Here is a 14,138-nt window from a genome sequence, read left to right as displayed (position 1 = left end):
TAGCCTAGTGGTTAGAGTGTAGAGGCGGCAGGGTAGCCTAGTGGTTAGAGTGTAGAGGCGGCAGGGTAGCCTAGTGGTTAGAGTGTAGAGGCGGCAGGGTAGCCTAGTGGTTAGAGTGTAGAGGCGGCAGGGTAGCCTAGTGGTTAGAGTGTAGAGGCGGCAGGGTAGCCTAGTGGTTAGAGTGTAGAGGCGGCAGGGTAGCCTAGTGGTTAGAGTGTAGAGGCGGCAGGGTAGCCTAGTGGTTAGAGTGTAGAGGCGGCAGGGTAGCCGGCAGGGTAGCCTAGTGGTTAGAGTGTAGAGGCGGCAGGGTAGCCTAGTGGTTAGAGTGTAGAGGCGGCAGGGTAGCCTAGTGGTTAGAGTGTAGAGGCGGCAGGGTAGCCTAGTGGTTAGAGTGTAGAGGCGGCAGGTAGCCTAGTGGTTAGAGCGTTGGACTAGTAACCGAGAGGTTGCAAGATCGAATCCCCGAGCTGACCGGGTCGGTCGTTCTGCCCCTGAACAGGCAGTTAACCCACTGTTCCTAGGCCAGTTAACCCACTGTTCCTAGGCCAGTTAACCCACTGTTCCTAGACCAGTTAACCCACTGTTCCTAGACCAGTTAACCCACTGTTCCTAGACCAGTTAACCCACTGTTCCTAGGCCGTCATTGAAAATAAGAATTTGTTCTTAACTGACTTGCCTAGTTAAATAAAGGTTAAAAAATAAAAATATTTAAAAAATACTCACTGTGTCTTCTACCTGGTCCCAGTCTGACCTGTCTAACCTGCTATTATTGTGTGTGTGTGTGTGTGACAGGGAGTCGTTGATTGACAAGCGTATAGAAAGTGCGGTGTGTCAGATGCAGTCTGTCATTGAGCTTGGACGAGTCATCAGAGACCGCAGGACTCTGCCCGTTAAGGTAAGAGGACATCAACTGTGTGTGTTTTTCTCTTAGCTAGCATTTGTTGTTGTCATGTATACGTGTGTTTGATTGTTGTCGTTAATGTTGTTGTTTGTAGTACTCCCTGAAGGTGGTAGTATGTAGTACTCCCTGAAGGTGGTAGTATGTAGTACTCCCTGAAGGTGGTAGTATGTAGTACTCCCTGAAGGTGGTAGTATGTAGTACTCCTGAAGGTGGTAGTATGTAGTACTCCCTGAAGGTGGTAGTATGTAGTACTCCCTGAAGGTGGTAGTATGTAGTACTCCCTGAAGGTGGTAGTATGTAGTACTCCCTGAAGGTGGTAGTATGTAGTACTCCCTGAAGGTGGTAGTATGTAGTACTCCTGAATGTATGTACTCCCTGAAGGTGGTAGTATGTAGTACTCCCTGAAGGTGGTAGTATGTAGTACTCCTGAAGGTGGTAGTATGTAGTACTCCCTGAAGGTGGTACTCCTGAAGGTGGTAGTATGTAGTACTCCTGAAGGTGGTAGTATGTAGTACTCCCTGAAGGTGGTAGTATGTAGTACTCCTGAAGGTGGTAGTATGTAGTACTCCTGAAGGTGGTAGTATGTAGTACTCCCTGAAGGTGGTAGTATGTAGTACTCCCTGAAGGTGGTAGTATGTAGTACTCCCTGAAGGTGGTAGTATGTAGTACTCCCTGAAGGTGGTAGTATGTAGTACTCCCTGAAGGTGGTAGTATGTAGTACTCCCTGAAGGTGGTAGTATGTAGTACTCCCTGAAGGTGGTAGTATGTAGTACTCCTGAAGGTGGTAGTATGTAGTACTCCCTGAAGGTGGTAGTATGTAGTACTCCCTGAAGGTGGTAGTATGTAGTACTCCCTGAAGGTGGTAGTATGTAGTACTCCCTGAAGGTGGTAGTATGTAGTACTCCCTGAAGGTGGTAGTATGTAGTACTCCCTGAAGGTGGTAGTATGTAGTACTCCCTGAAGGTGGTAGTATGTAGTACCGCATGAAGTGTCTGTTGTTGTGTATTAACGGTTATTGTTGATGTGTACTAACGGTTGTTGTTGTTGTTGTGTACTAACGGTTGTTGTTGTTGTGTACTAACGGTTATTGTTGTTGTGTACTAACGGTTATTGTTGTTGTGTACTAACGGTTATTGTTGTTGTGTACTAACGGTTGTTGTTGTTGTTGTTGTTGTGTACTAACGGTTGTTGTTGTTGGGTACTAACGGTTATTGTTGTTGTGTACTAACGGTTGTTGTTGTTGGGTACTAACGGTTGTTGTTGTTGGGTACTAACGGTTATTGTTGTTGTGTACTAACGGTTATTGTTGTTGGGTACTAACGGTTGTTGTTGTTGGGTACTAACGGTTATTGTTGTTGGGTACTAACGGTTATTGTTGTTGGGTACTAACGGTTGTTGTTGTGTACTAACGGTTGTTGTTGTGTACTAACGGTTGTTGTTGTTGTGTACTAACGGTTGTTGTTGTGTACTAACGGTTGTTGTTGTTGTGTACTAACGGTTGTTGTTGTTGTGTGCTAACGGTTGTTGTTGTTGGGTGCTAACGGTTGTTGTTGTTGGGTGCTAACGGTTGTTGTTGTTGGGTGCTAACGGTTGTTGTTGTTGTTGTGTACTAACGGTTGTTGTTGTGTACTAACGGTTGTTGTTGTTGTGTACTAACGGTTGTTGTTGTTGGGTACTAACGGTTGTTGTTGTTGTTGGGTACTAACGGTTGTTGTTGTTGTTGGGTACTAACGGTTGTTGTTGTTGTGTACTAACGGTTATTGTTGTTGTGTACTAACGGTTATTGTTGTTGTGTACTAACGGTTATTGTTGTTGTGTACTAACGGTTATTGTTGTTGTGTACTAACGGTTGTTGTTGTGTACTAACGGTTGTTGTTGTTGGGTACTAACGGTTGTTGTTGTTGGGTACTAACGGTTATTGTTGTTGGGTACTAACGGTTATTGTTGTTGGGTACTAACGGTTATTGTTGTTGTGTACTAACGGTTGTTGTTGTTGTGTACTAACGGTTGTTGTTGTTGTGTACTAACGGTTGTTGTTGTTGTGTACTAACGGTTGTTGTTGTTGGGTACTAACGGTTGTTGTTGTTGGGTACTAACGGTTATTGTTGTTGGGTACTAACGGTTATTGTTGTTGTGTACTAACGGTTGTTGTTGTTGTGTACTAACGGTTGTTGTTGTTGTGTACTAACGGTTGTTGTTGTTGTGTACTAACGGTTGTTGTTGTTGTGTACTAACGGTTATTGTTGTTGTGTACTAACGGTTGTTGTTGTTGGGTACTAACGGTTATTGTTGTTGGGTACTAACGGTTATTGTTGTTGGGTACTAACGGTTATTGTTGTTGTGTACTAACGGTTGTTGTTGTTGTGTACTAACGGTTGTTGTTGTTGTGTACTAACGGTTGTTGTTGTTGGGTACTAACGGTTGTTGTTGTTGGGTACTAACGGTTGTGTACTAACGGTTGTTGTTGTTGTGTACTAACGGTTGTTGTTGTTGTTGTGTACTAACGGTTGTTGTTGGGTGCTAACGGTTGTTGTTGTTGGGTGCTAACGGTTGTTGTTGTTGGGTGCTAACGGTTGTTGTTGTTGGGTGCTAACGGTTGTTGTTGTTGGGTGCTAACGGTTGTTGTTGTTGTTGTGTACTAACGGTTGTTGTTGTTGTTGTGTACTAACGGTTGTTGTTGTGTACTAACGGTTGTTGTTGTTGTGTACTAACGGTTGTTGTTGTTGGGTACTAACGGTTGTTGTTGTTGTTGGGTGCTAACGGTTGTTGTTGTTGTGTGCTAACGGTTGTTGTTGTTGTGTGCTAACGGTTGTTGTTGTTGTTGTGTGCTAACGGTTGTTGTTGTTGTTGTGTACTAACGGTTGTTGTTGTTGTTGTGTACTAACGGTTGTTGTTGTTGTTGTGTACTAACGGTTGTTGTTGTTGTGTACTAACGGTTGTTGTTGTTGTTGTGTAGTATCCCTTAAAGGAGGTGGTAGTGATCCACCAAGATCCAGAAGCTCTGAGAGACATCACCTCCCTGCAGAAATACATCCTGGAGGTAAGACATATACACAAACACATATATTCACGCAATGTTTTTCCACTTCTCAATTGTCCAGTGTTGGTGATGGCGTTGCTCACTGGAGCCGCTGCTTCCTGTTCTTAGCTGATAGGAGTGGAACCCTGGTGTGGTCGTCCACTGCAAATAGCCAATCAGTAACAGGGATCAACGAGTTGTGTGTTCAGAGATGAGAGTTTGACTGCCCCATTATTTGTCTGTTTTGTGGTCCGACCTGTTGGCTTGCAGAATTTTTTTCCCGTTCTCCTTCGACCTCTCGACTGCCGGTGACTGGATGTGTTTTGTTTGTGGCACCATTCTCTGTAAACACTAGAGACTGTTGTGTGTGAAAAGCCCAGGAGGAAGGCCGCTTCTGAGAGACTGGATCTGGCGTGCCGACGATCATACCACGCTCTCGAAAGTCGCTTAGGTCACTCGTTTTGCCCATTTCATTTGTATTTATTTAACCTTTATTTAACTAGACAAGTCAGTTAAGAACAAATTATTATTTACAATGACAGCCTACCAAAAGACAAAAGGCCTCCTGCGGGGACGGGGGCTGGGATAAAAATAAATAAATACAATATAAATATAGGACAAAACACACATCACAACAAGAGAGACAACACAACACTACATAAAGAGAGACCTAAGACAACACTACATAAAGAGAGACCTAAGACAACACAACATAAAGAGAGACCTAAGACAACACAACATAAAGAGAGACATAAGACAACACTACATAAAGAGAGACCTAAGACAACACAACACTACATAAAAGAGACCTAAGACAACACAACATAAAGAGAGACCTAAGACAACACTACATAAAGAGAGACAACACAACATAAAGAGAGACCTAAGACAACACTACATAAAGAGAGACAACACAACACTACATAAAGAGAGACAACACAACACTACATAAAGGGAGACCTGAGACAACACTACATAAAGAGAGACATAAGACAACACAACACTACATAAAGAGAGACATAAGACAACAACACAGCATGGTAGCAACACATGACAACACAGCATGGTAGCAACACATGACAACAACATGGTAGCAACACAGCATGACAACAGCATGGTAGCAACACAACATGACAACAACATGGTAGCAACACAGCATGGTAGTAACACAGCATGACAACAGCATGGTAGCAACACAGCATGGTAGTAACACAGCATGACAACAGCATGGTAGCAACACAGCATGGTAGTAACTGGATCTGGCGTGCCGACGATCATACCACGCTCTCGAAAGTCGCTTAGGTCACTCGTTTTGCCCATTTCATTTGTATTTATTTAACCTTTATTTAACTAGACAAGTCAGTTAAGAACAAATTATTATTTACAATGACAGCCTACCAAAAGACAAAAGGCCTCCTGCGGGGACGGGGGCTGGGATAAAAATAAATAAATACAATATAAATATAGGACAAAACACACATCACAACAAGAGAGACAACACAACACTACATAAAGAGAGACCTAAGACAACACTACATAAAGAGAGACCTAAGACAACACAACATAAAGAGAGACCTAAGACAACACAACATAAAGAGAGACATAAGACAACACTACATAAAGAGAGACCTAAGACAACACAACACTACATAAAGAGAGACCTAAGACAACACAACACTACATAAAGAGAGACCTAAGACAACACAACATAAAGAGAGACCTAAGACAACACTACATAAAGAGAGACAACACAACATAAAGAGAGACCTAAGACAACACTACATAAAGAGAGACAACACAACACTACATAAAGAGAGACAACACAACACTACATAAAGGGAGACCTGAGACAACACTACATAAAGAGAGACATAAGACAACACAACACTACATAAAGAGAGACATAAGACAACAACACAGCATGGTAGCAACACATGACAACACAGCATGGTAGCAACACATGACAACAACATGGTAGCAACACAGCATGACAACAGCATGGTAGCAACACAACATGACAACAACATGGTAGCAACACAGCATGGTAGTAACACAGCATGACAACAGCATGGTAGCAACACAGCATGGTAGTAACACAGCATGACAACAGCATGGTAGCAACACAGCATGGTAGTAACACAGCATGACAACAGCATGGTAGCAACACAGCATGACAACAGCATGGTAGCAACACAGCATGACAACAGCATGGGCACAAGGCAGCAGCACAACATTACACCTGCTCATTCAAGGGTTTTTCTTTATTTTTACTATTTTCTATGGAAGATAGCCCTATTTGGCTATCTTCTGTATACCAGCCCTACCTTGTCACAACACAACTGATCGGATCAAACGTGTTAAGAAGGAAAGAAATTCCACAAATTAACTTTTAAGAAGGCACACCAGTTAATGGAAATGCATTCCAGGTGACTACCTCATGAAGCTGGTTGAGAGAATGCAAAAGTGTGTTGAAAAACTGTCATCAAGGCAAAAAGGTGGCTACTTTGAAGAATCTAAAATATATTTTTGATTTGTTTAACACTTTTCTGGTTACGACATGATTCCATGTGTGTTATTTCATAGTTTTGATGTCTAAACTATTATTCTACAATATAGAAAATAGTAAAATATAAAGAGCTTTGGACTGGTACTATATTCTGTAGCACAACAACCCATCCAGCCGGTGAAGTGAACTGTTGACGGATAAAATGCAGAGGAATTCAGCAATGGGATAAACGACTAGTAATATTATGTTGTTACTGTAGATAATGAATTGGTCTTTTTATAAGTCTGAGCCCACAGTACAATATCAAGTCTATCTAGTATTAGACACAGTACAATATCAAGTATTACAGACACAGTACAATATCAAGTCTATCTAGTATTAGACACAGTACAATATCAAGTATTACAGACACAGTACAATATCAAGTATTACAGACACTGTACAATATCTAGTATTACAGACACTGTACAATATCTAGTATTACAGACACAGTACAATATCAAGTATTACAGACACTGTACAATATCTAGTATTAGACACAGTACAATATCACCCTGGATGGTTCCGACCTTGAATATGTGGACATCTATAAGTACCTAGGTGTCTGGCTAGACTGCAAACTCTCCTTCCAGACTCATATCAAACATCTCCAATCGAAAATCAAATCTAGAGTCGGCTTTCTATTCCGCAACAAAGCCTCCTTCACTCACGCCGCCAAACTTACCCTAGTAAAACTGACTATCCTACCGATCCTCGACGATGTCATCTACAAAATGGCTTCCAACACTCTACTCAGCAAACTGGATGCAGTCTATCACAGTGCCATCCGTTTTGTCACTAAAGCACCTTATACCACCCACCACTGCGACCTGTATGCTCTAGTCGGCTGGCCCTCGCTTCATACTGGTCGCCAGACCCACTGGCTCCAGGTCATCTACAAGTCCATGCTAGGTAAAGCTCCGCCTTATCTCAGTTCACTGGTCACGATGGCAACACCCATCCGTAGCACGCGCTCCAGCAGGTGTATCTCACTGATCATCCCTAAAGCCAACACCTCATTCGGCCGCCTTTCGTTCCAGTTCTCTGCTACCTGTGACTGGAATGAATTGCAAAAATCGCTGAAGTTGGAGACTTTTATCTCCCTCACCAACTTCAAACATCTGCTATCTGAGCAGCTAACCGATCGCTGCAGCTGTACATAGTCTATTGGTAAATAGCCCACCCATTTTCACCTACCTCATTCCCATACTGTTCTTATTTATTTACTTTTCTGCTCTTTTGCACACCAGTATCTCTACCTGTACATGACCATCTGATCATTTATCACTCCAGTGTTAATCTGCTAAATTGTAATTATTCGCCTACCTCCTCATGCCTTTTGCACACATCGTATATAGACTCTTTTTTTTCTACTGTGTTATTGACTTGTTTATTGTTTACTCCATGTGTAACTCTGTGTTGTCTGTTCACTCTGCTATGCTTTATCTTGGCCAGGTCGCAGTTGCAAATGAGAACTTTGTTCTCAACTAGCCTACCTGGTTAAATAAAGGTGAAAAAAAAAAAATTGAGTATTAGACACAGTACAATATCTAGACACAGTACAATATCTAGTATTAGACACAGTACAATATCTAGTATTAGACACAGTACAATATCTAGTATTAGACACAGTACAATATCTGGTATTAGACACAGTACAATATCTAGTATTACAGACACAGTACAATATCTAGTATTACAGACAGTACAATATCTAGTATTAGACACAGTACAATATCTAGTATTAGACACAGTACAATATCTAGTATTAGACACAGTACAATATCTAGTATTAGACACAGTACAATATCTAGACACAGTACAATATCTAGTATTAGACACAGTACAATATCTAGTATTAGACACAGTACAATATCTAGTATTAGACACAGTACAATATCTAGTATTACAGACACAGTACAATATCTAGTATTACAGACACAGTACAATATCTAGTATTAGACACAGTACAATATCTAGTATTAGACACAGTACAATATCTAGTATTAGACACAGTACAATATCTAGTATTAGACACAGTACAATATCTAGTATTACAGACACAGTACAATATCTAGTATTACAGACACAGTACAATATCTAGTATTACAGACAGTACAATATCTAGTATTAGACACAGTACAATATCTAGTATTAGACACAGTACAATATCTAGTATTAGACACAGTACAATATCTAGTATTAGTCATTCAAGACACAGTACAATATCTAGTATTAGACACAGTACAATATCTAGTATTAGACACAGTACAATATCTAGTATTACAGACACAGTACAATATCTAGTATTACAGACACAGTACAATATCTAGTATTAGACACAGTACAATATCTAGTATTAGACACAGTACAATATCTAGTATTAGACACAGTACAATATCTAGTATTAGACACAGTACAATATCTATTATTAGACACAGTACAATATCTAGTATTAGACACAGTACAATATATAGTATTAGACACAGTACAATATCTAGTATTAGACACAGTACAATATCTAGTATTAGACACAGTACAATATCTAGTATTACAGACACAGTACAATATCTAGTATTACAGACACAGTATTAGACCCAGCCCTAACCCCAACCTGTTGTCCTTCAACACCCAGCCCCTAACCCCAACCTGTTGTCCTTCAACCCCCAGCCCCTAACCCCAACCTGTTGTCCTTCAACCCCCAGCCCCTAACCCCAACCTGTTGTCCTTCAGCCCCTAACCCCAACCTGTTGTCCTTCAACCCCCAGCCCCTAACCCCAACCTGTTGTCCTTCAACCCCCTGCCCCAAACCCCAACCTGTTGTCCTTCAGCCCCTAACCCCAACCTGTTGTCCTTCAACCCCCAGCCCCTAACCCCAACCTGTTGTCCTTCAACCCCCAGCCCCTAACCCCAACCTGTTGTCCTTCAACCCCCAGCCCCTAACCCCCACCTGTTGTCCTTCAACACCCAGCCCCAACCTGTTGTCCTTCAACACCCAGCCCTAACCCCAACCTGTTGTCCTTCAACACCCAGCCCTAACCCCAACCTGTTGTCCTTCAACACCCAGCCCCTAACCCCCACCTGTTGTCCTTCAACACCCAGCCCCAACCTGTTGTCCTTCAACACCCAGCCCCAACCTGTTGTCCTTCAACACCCTAACCCCAACCTGTTGTCCTTCAACACCCAGCCCCAACCTGTTGTCCTTCAAGACCCAGCCCCAACCTGTTGTCCTTCAACACCCAGCCCCAACCTGTTGTCCTTCAAGACCCAGCCCCAACCTGTTGTCCTTCAAGACCCAGCCCCAACCTGTTGTCCTTCAACACCCAGCCCCAACCTGTTGTCCTTCAACCCCAACCTGTTGTCCTTCAACACCCAGCCCCAACCTGTTGTCCTTCAACACCCAGCCCCAACCTGTTGTCCTTCAACACCCAGCCCTAACCTGTTGTCCTTCAACACCCAGCCCCAACCTGTTGTCCTTCAACACCCAGCCCCTAACCCCAACCTGTTGTCCTTCAACACCCAGCCCCAACCTGTTGTCCTTCAACACCCAGCCCTAACCCCAACCTGTTGTCCTTCAACACCCAGCCCCAACCTGTTGTCCTTCAACACCCATCCCTAACCCCAACCTGTCGTCCTTCAACACCCAGCCCTAACCCCAACCTGTTGTCCTTCAACACCCAGCCCTAACCCCAACCTGTTGTCCTTCAACACCCAGCCCTAACCCCAACCTGTTGTCCTTCAACCCACCTAACCCCAACCTGTTGTCCTTCAACACCCAGCCCCAACCTGTTGTCCTTCAACACCCAGCCCCAACCCCCAACCCCAACCTGTTGTCCTTCAACACCCAGCCCCAACCTGTTGTCCTTCAAGACCCAGCCCCAACCTGTTGTCCTTCAACACCCAGCCCCAACCTGTTGTCCTTCAACACCCAGCCCCAACCTGTTGTCCTTCAACACCCCCCAACCTGTTGTCCTTCAACACCCAGCCCCAACCTGTTGTCCTTCAACACCCAGCCCCAACCTGTTGTCCTTCAACACCCAGCCCCAACCTGTTGTCCTTCAACACCCAGCCCCTAACCCCAACCTGTTGTCCTTCAACACCCAGCCCCAACCTGTTGTCCTTCAACACCCAGCCCCTAACCCCAACCTGTTGTCCTTCAACACCCAGCCCCAACCTGTTGTCCTTCAACCCCCAGCCCCAACCTGTTGTCCTTCAACACCCAGCCTAACCCCAACCTGTTTGTCCTTCACACCCAGCCCTAACCCCAACCTGTCGTCCTTCAACAACACCCAACCTGTTGTCCTCAACAACCCCAACCTGTCGTCCTTCAACACCCAGCCCTAACCCCAACCTGTTGTCCTTCAACACCCAGCCCCTAACCCCAACCTGTTGTCCTTCAACACCCAGCCCTAACCCCAACCTGTTGTCCTTCAACACCCAGCCCTAACCCCAACCTGTTGTCCTTCAACACCCAGCCCCTAACCCCAACCTGTTGTCCTTCAATCCCCAGCCCCTAACCCCAACCTGTTGTCCTTCAACCCCAACCCCAACCTGTTGTCCTTCACACCAGCCCAGCCCCAACCTGTTGTCCTTCAACCCCCACCCCTAGCCCCAACCTGTTGTCCTTCAACACCCAGCCCTAACCCCAACCTGTCGTCCTTCAACACCCATCCCTAACCCCAACCTGTCGTCCTTCAACACCCAGCCCTAACCCTACCCCAACCTGTTGTCCTTCAACACCCAGCCCTAACCCCAGCACCAGGCCAGACAGGATGTTGATAATAGAGACCAGGGTGATGTGGGGCGCTGGGCTGAAAGGATCAGCTCATCCCCTGGTGCCTGGCTGGGTCAGAGACATGGAAACATAATCTGCTGCTCTGTGGCTCGGACTGATCCATCCCTCACTACGTTTTTGTGACACACTCACACACACACACACACACTCACACCACTCTCTCTCTCTCTCTCTCTCTCTCTCTCTCACTCACTCTCCCTCACTCTCTCTCACTCTCTCACTCTCTCTCACACACACGGTACACTACCTTTCACTTTTCTGGATCTTAGAGGGCACGAGCATGCATGAGATGTAATTCTCTCTCTCTCACACACACACACCACCACACACACACAGAAGCATTTTGTGTTTCCACCGATCTGACGGTGTTTGTTGCCAGAACAGAAGTGTGTTACAGAGCAGTCACCACCACCTCCCTCCGTTGTGTATCTGATTCTAGTCCTGGTTGTTGCTACCAGCAGTCACCACCACCTCCCTCCGTTGTGTATCTGATTCTAGTCCTGGTTGTTGCTACCAGCAGTCACCACCACCTCCCTCCGTTGTGTATCTGATTCTAGTCCTGGTTGTTGCTACCAGCAGTCACCACCACCTCCCTCCGTTGTGTATCTGATTCTAGTCCTGGTTGTTGCTACCAGCAGTCACCACCACCTCCCTCTGTTGTGTATCTGATTCTAGTCCTGGTTGTTCCAGTCCACCTCCCTCTTTGTGTATCTGATTCTAGTCCTGGTTGTTGCTACCAGCATCACCACCACCTCCCTCCGTTGTGTATCTGATTCTAGTCCTGGTTGTTGCTACCAGCAGTCACCACCACCTCCCTCCGTTGTGTATCTGATTCTAGTCCTGGTTGTTGCTACCAGCAGTCACCACCACCTCCCTCGTTGTGTTGTGTATCTTGATTCTAGTCCTGGTTGTTGCTACCAGCAGTCACCACCACCTCCCTCCGTTGTGTATCTGATTCTAGTCCTGGTTGTTGTTTCACCACCACCTCCCTCCGTTGTGTATCTGATTCTAGTCCTGGTTGTTGCTACCAGCAGTCACCACCACCTCCCTCCGTTGTGTATCTGATTCTAGTCCTGGTTGTTGCTACCAGCAGTCACCACCACCTCCCTCCGTTGTGTATCTGATTCTAGTCCTGGTTGTTGCTACCAGCAGTCACCACCACCTCCCTCCGTTGTGTATCTGATTCTCTGTTATTTTGTATCTGATTCTAGTCCTGGTTGTTGCTACCAGCAGTCACCACCACCTCCCTCCGTTGTGTATCTGAACAGACCGATGGTTGATGACTGTGTTGTTCCGTCTGAGATGAAGATGAAGGAGATGCCACACCATGTGCTGTGACTGCTCTCGTTTTATGAAGCACGTTTTATTAGACCTAAGATCCACAGAACACTGCGATGGTAGAGGAAACGACGGTTATCTTCATGTAGCGTTCAGGACGACCAGAGAGTCGCTGGTTCAAATCCCACGGTCCAAGAACAAAAGATAATCTGGTGACGAAGCAAAATAGTTGTGCTTTTTTTGTTGTTTTTTGGGGGGGGGAGCAAGGCAGTAAACCCCCCTCTCTTCCCCTTTCTCTTTTCTCTCAGGAGTTGAATGTCCGCCAGTTGACCTTGTCCACGGACAAAGACAAGTACGGCATCAGCCTGCGGGCTGAACCGGACCACATGGTGCTGGGAAAGAGGCTGAAAGGAGCCTTCAAATCCATTACGGCGTCCATTAAAGAACTGAAGAGCGAACAGCTGGAGACCTTCCAGAAGACTGGTAGGAAGGGAGGGGGCAGGGGGAACAGGGGGAACGGGGCTGGAGACCTTCCAGAAGACTGGTAGGAAGGGACGGGGGGGGCAGGGGAACAGGGGAAGGGGGGAACGGGGGCTGGAGACCTTCCAGAAGACTGGTAGGAAGGAGGGGGGAGGGGGGGACGGGGGGCTGGAGACCTTCAGAAGACTGGTAGGAAGGGAGGGGGGAGGGGGGGCAGAAGGGTCAGGGGGGAACGGGGCTGGGGAAGAGGTAGGAGGGGGGGGCAGGGGACGGGGGGCGGGGAACAGGGGGAACGGGGGCAGGGGGAACGGGAACAGGGGGACAGGGGGAACAGGGAACGGGGGCTGGGGGAACAGGGGGAACGGGGGCAGGGGGAACGGGGGCAGGGAGAACGGGGGGCAGAGGGAACCGGGGGGCAGAGGGAACTGGGGCAGAGGGAACCGGGGGGCACGGAAACGGTCCGTCTGTTAAATGTACCTCTGATTGGAACACAACTCACCCCTCCTAAATCCCACAGCACTCAAACAGGTCAAACTGAACCCTACACACACACACACACTGAACCCCTACACACACACTGAACCCTACACACACACTGAACCCACACACACACACACTGAACCCTACACACTGAACACACACTGAACACCTGAACCCACACACACACACTGAACCCTACACACACACACTGAACCCTACCCACACACACACACACTGAACCCTACACACACACACTGAACCCTACACACACACTGAACCCTACACACACACTGAACCCTGAACACACACACACACTGAACCCTACACACACACACACTGAACCCTACACACACACTGAACCCACACACACACACACACACACTGAACCCTACACACACACACACTGAACCCCACACACACACACTGAACCCTACACACACACTGAACCCTACACACACACACACACACACTGAACCCCTACACACACACACTGAACCCTACACACACACACTGAACCCTACACACACACACACTGAACCCTACACACACACACACTGAACCCTACACACACACACACACACACTGAACCCTACACACACACACTGAACCCTACCCTACACACACACACACTGAACCCTAC

The 14,138-nt window shown here is 46.0% G+C and overlaps 1 protein-coding gene across 1 annotated transcript in view; it reads left to right on the top strand.

Moving 5' to 3' along the window:
• LOC115124801 (isoleucine--tRNA ligase, cytoplasmic-like) overlaps nt 1-14,138 on the top strand; it is a gene marked incomplete at its 5' end in the record, with an annotated part of 63,136 nt that overhangs the window by 21,815 nt on the left and 27,183 nt on the right. Inside the window, 3 exons of the mRNA XM_065022022.1 lie at nt 793-895; nt 3,858-3,941; nt 12,847-13,021. Of these exons, the coding sequence (XP_064878094.1) occupies nt 793-895; nt 3,858-3,941; nt 12,847-13,021 (362 nt within the window). The remainder of the gene's footprint in view (nt 1-792; nt 896-3,857; nt 3,942-12,846; nt 13,022-14,138) is intronic.

Source organism: Oncorhynchus nerka, linkage group LG2, assembly GCF_034236695.1.
Source record: "Oncorhynchus nerka isolate Pitt River linkage group LG2, Oner_Uvic_2.0, whole genome shotgun sequence".
In the NCBI taxonomy this organism is placed as follows: domain Eukaryota; kingdom Metazoa; phylum Chordata; class Actinopteri; order Salmoniformes; family Salmonidae; genus Oncorhynchus; species Oncorhynchus nerka.
This window is presented reverse-complemented; position numbering and strand designations above follow the sequence as displayed.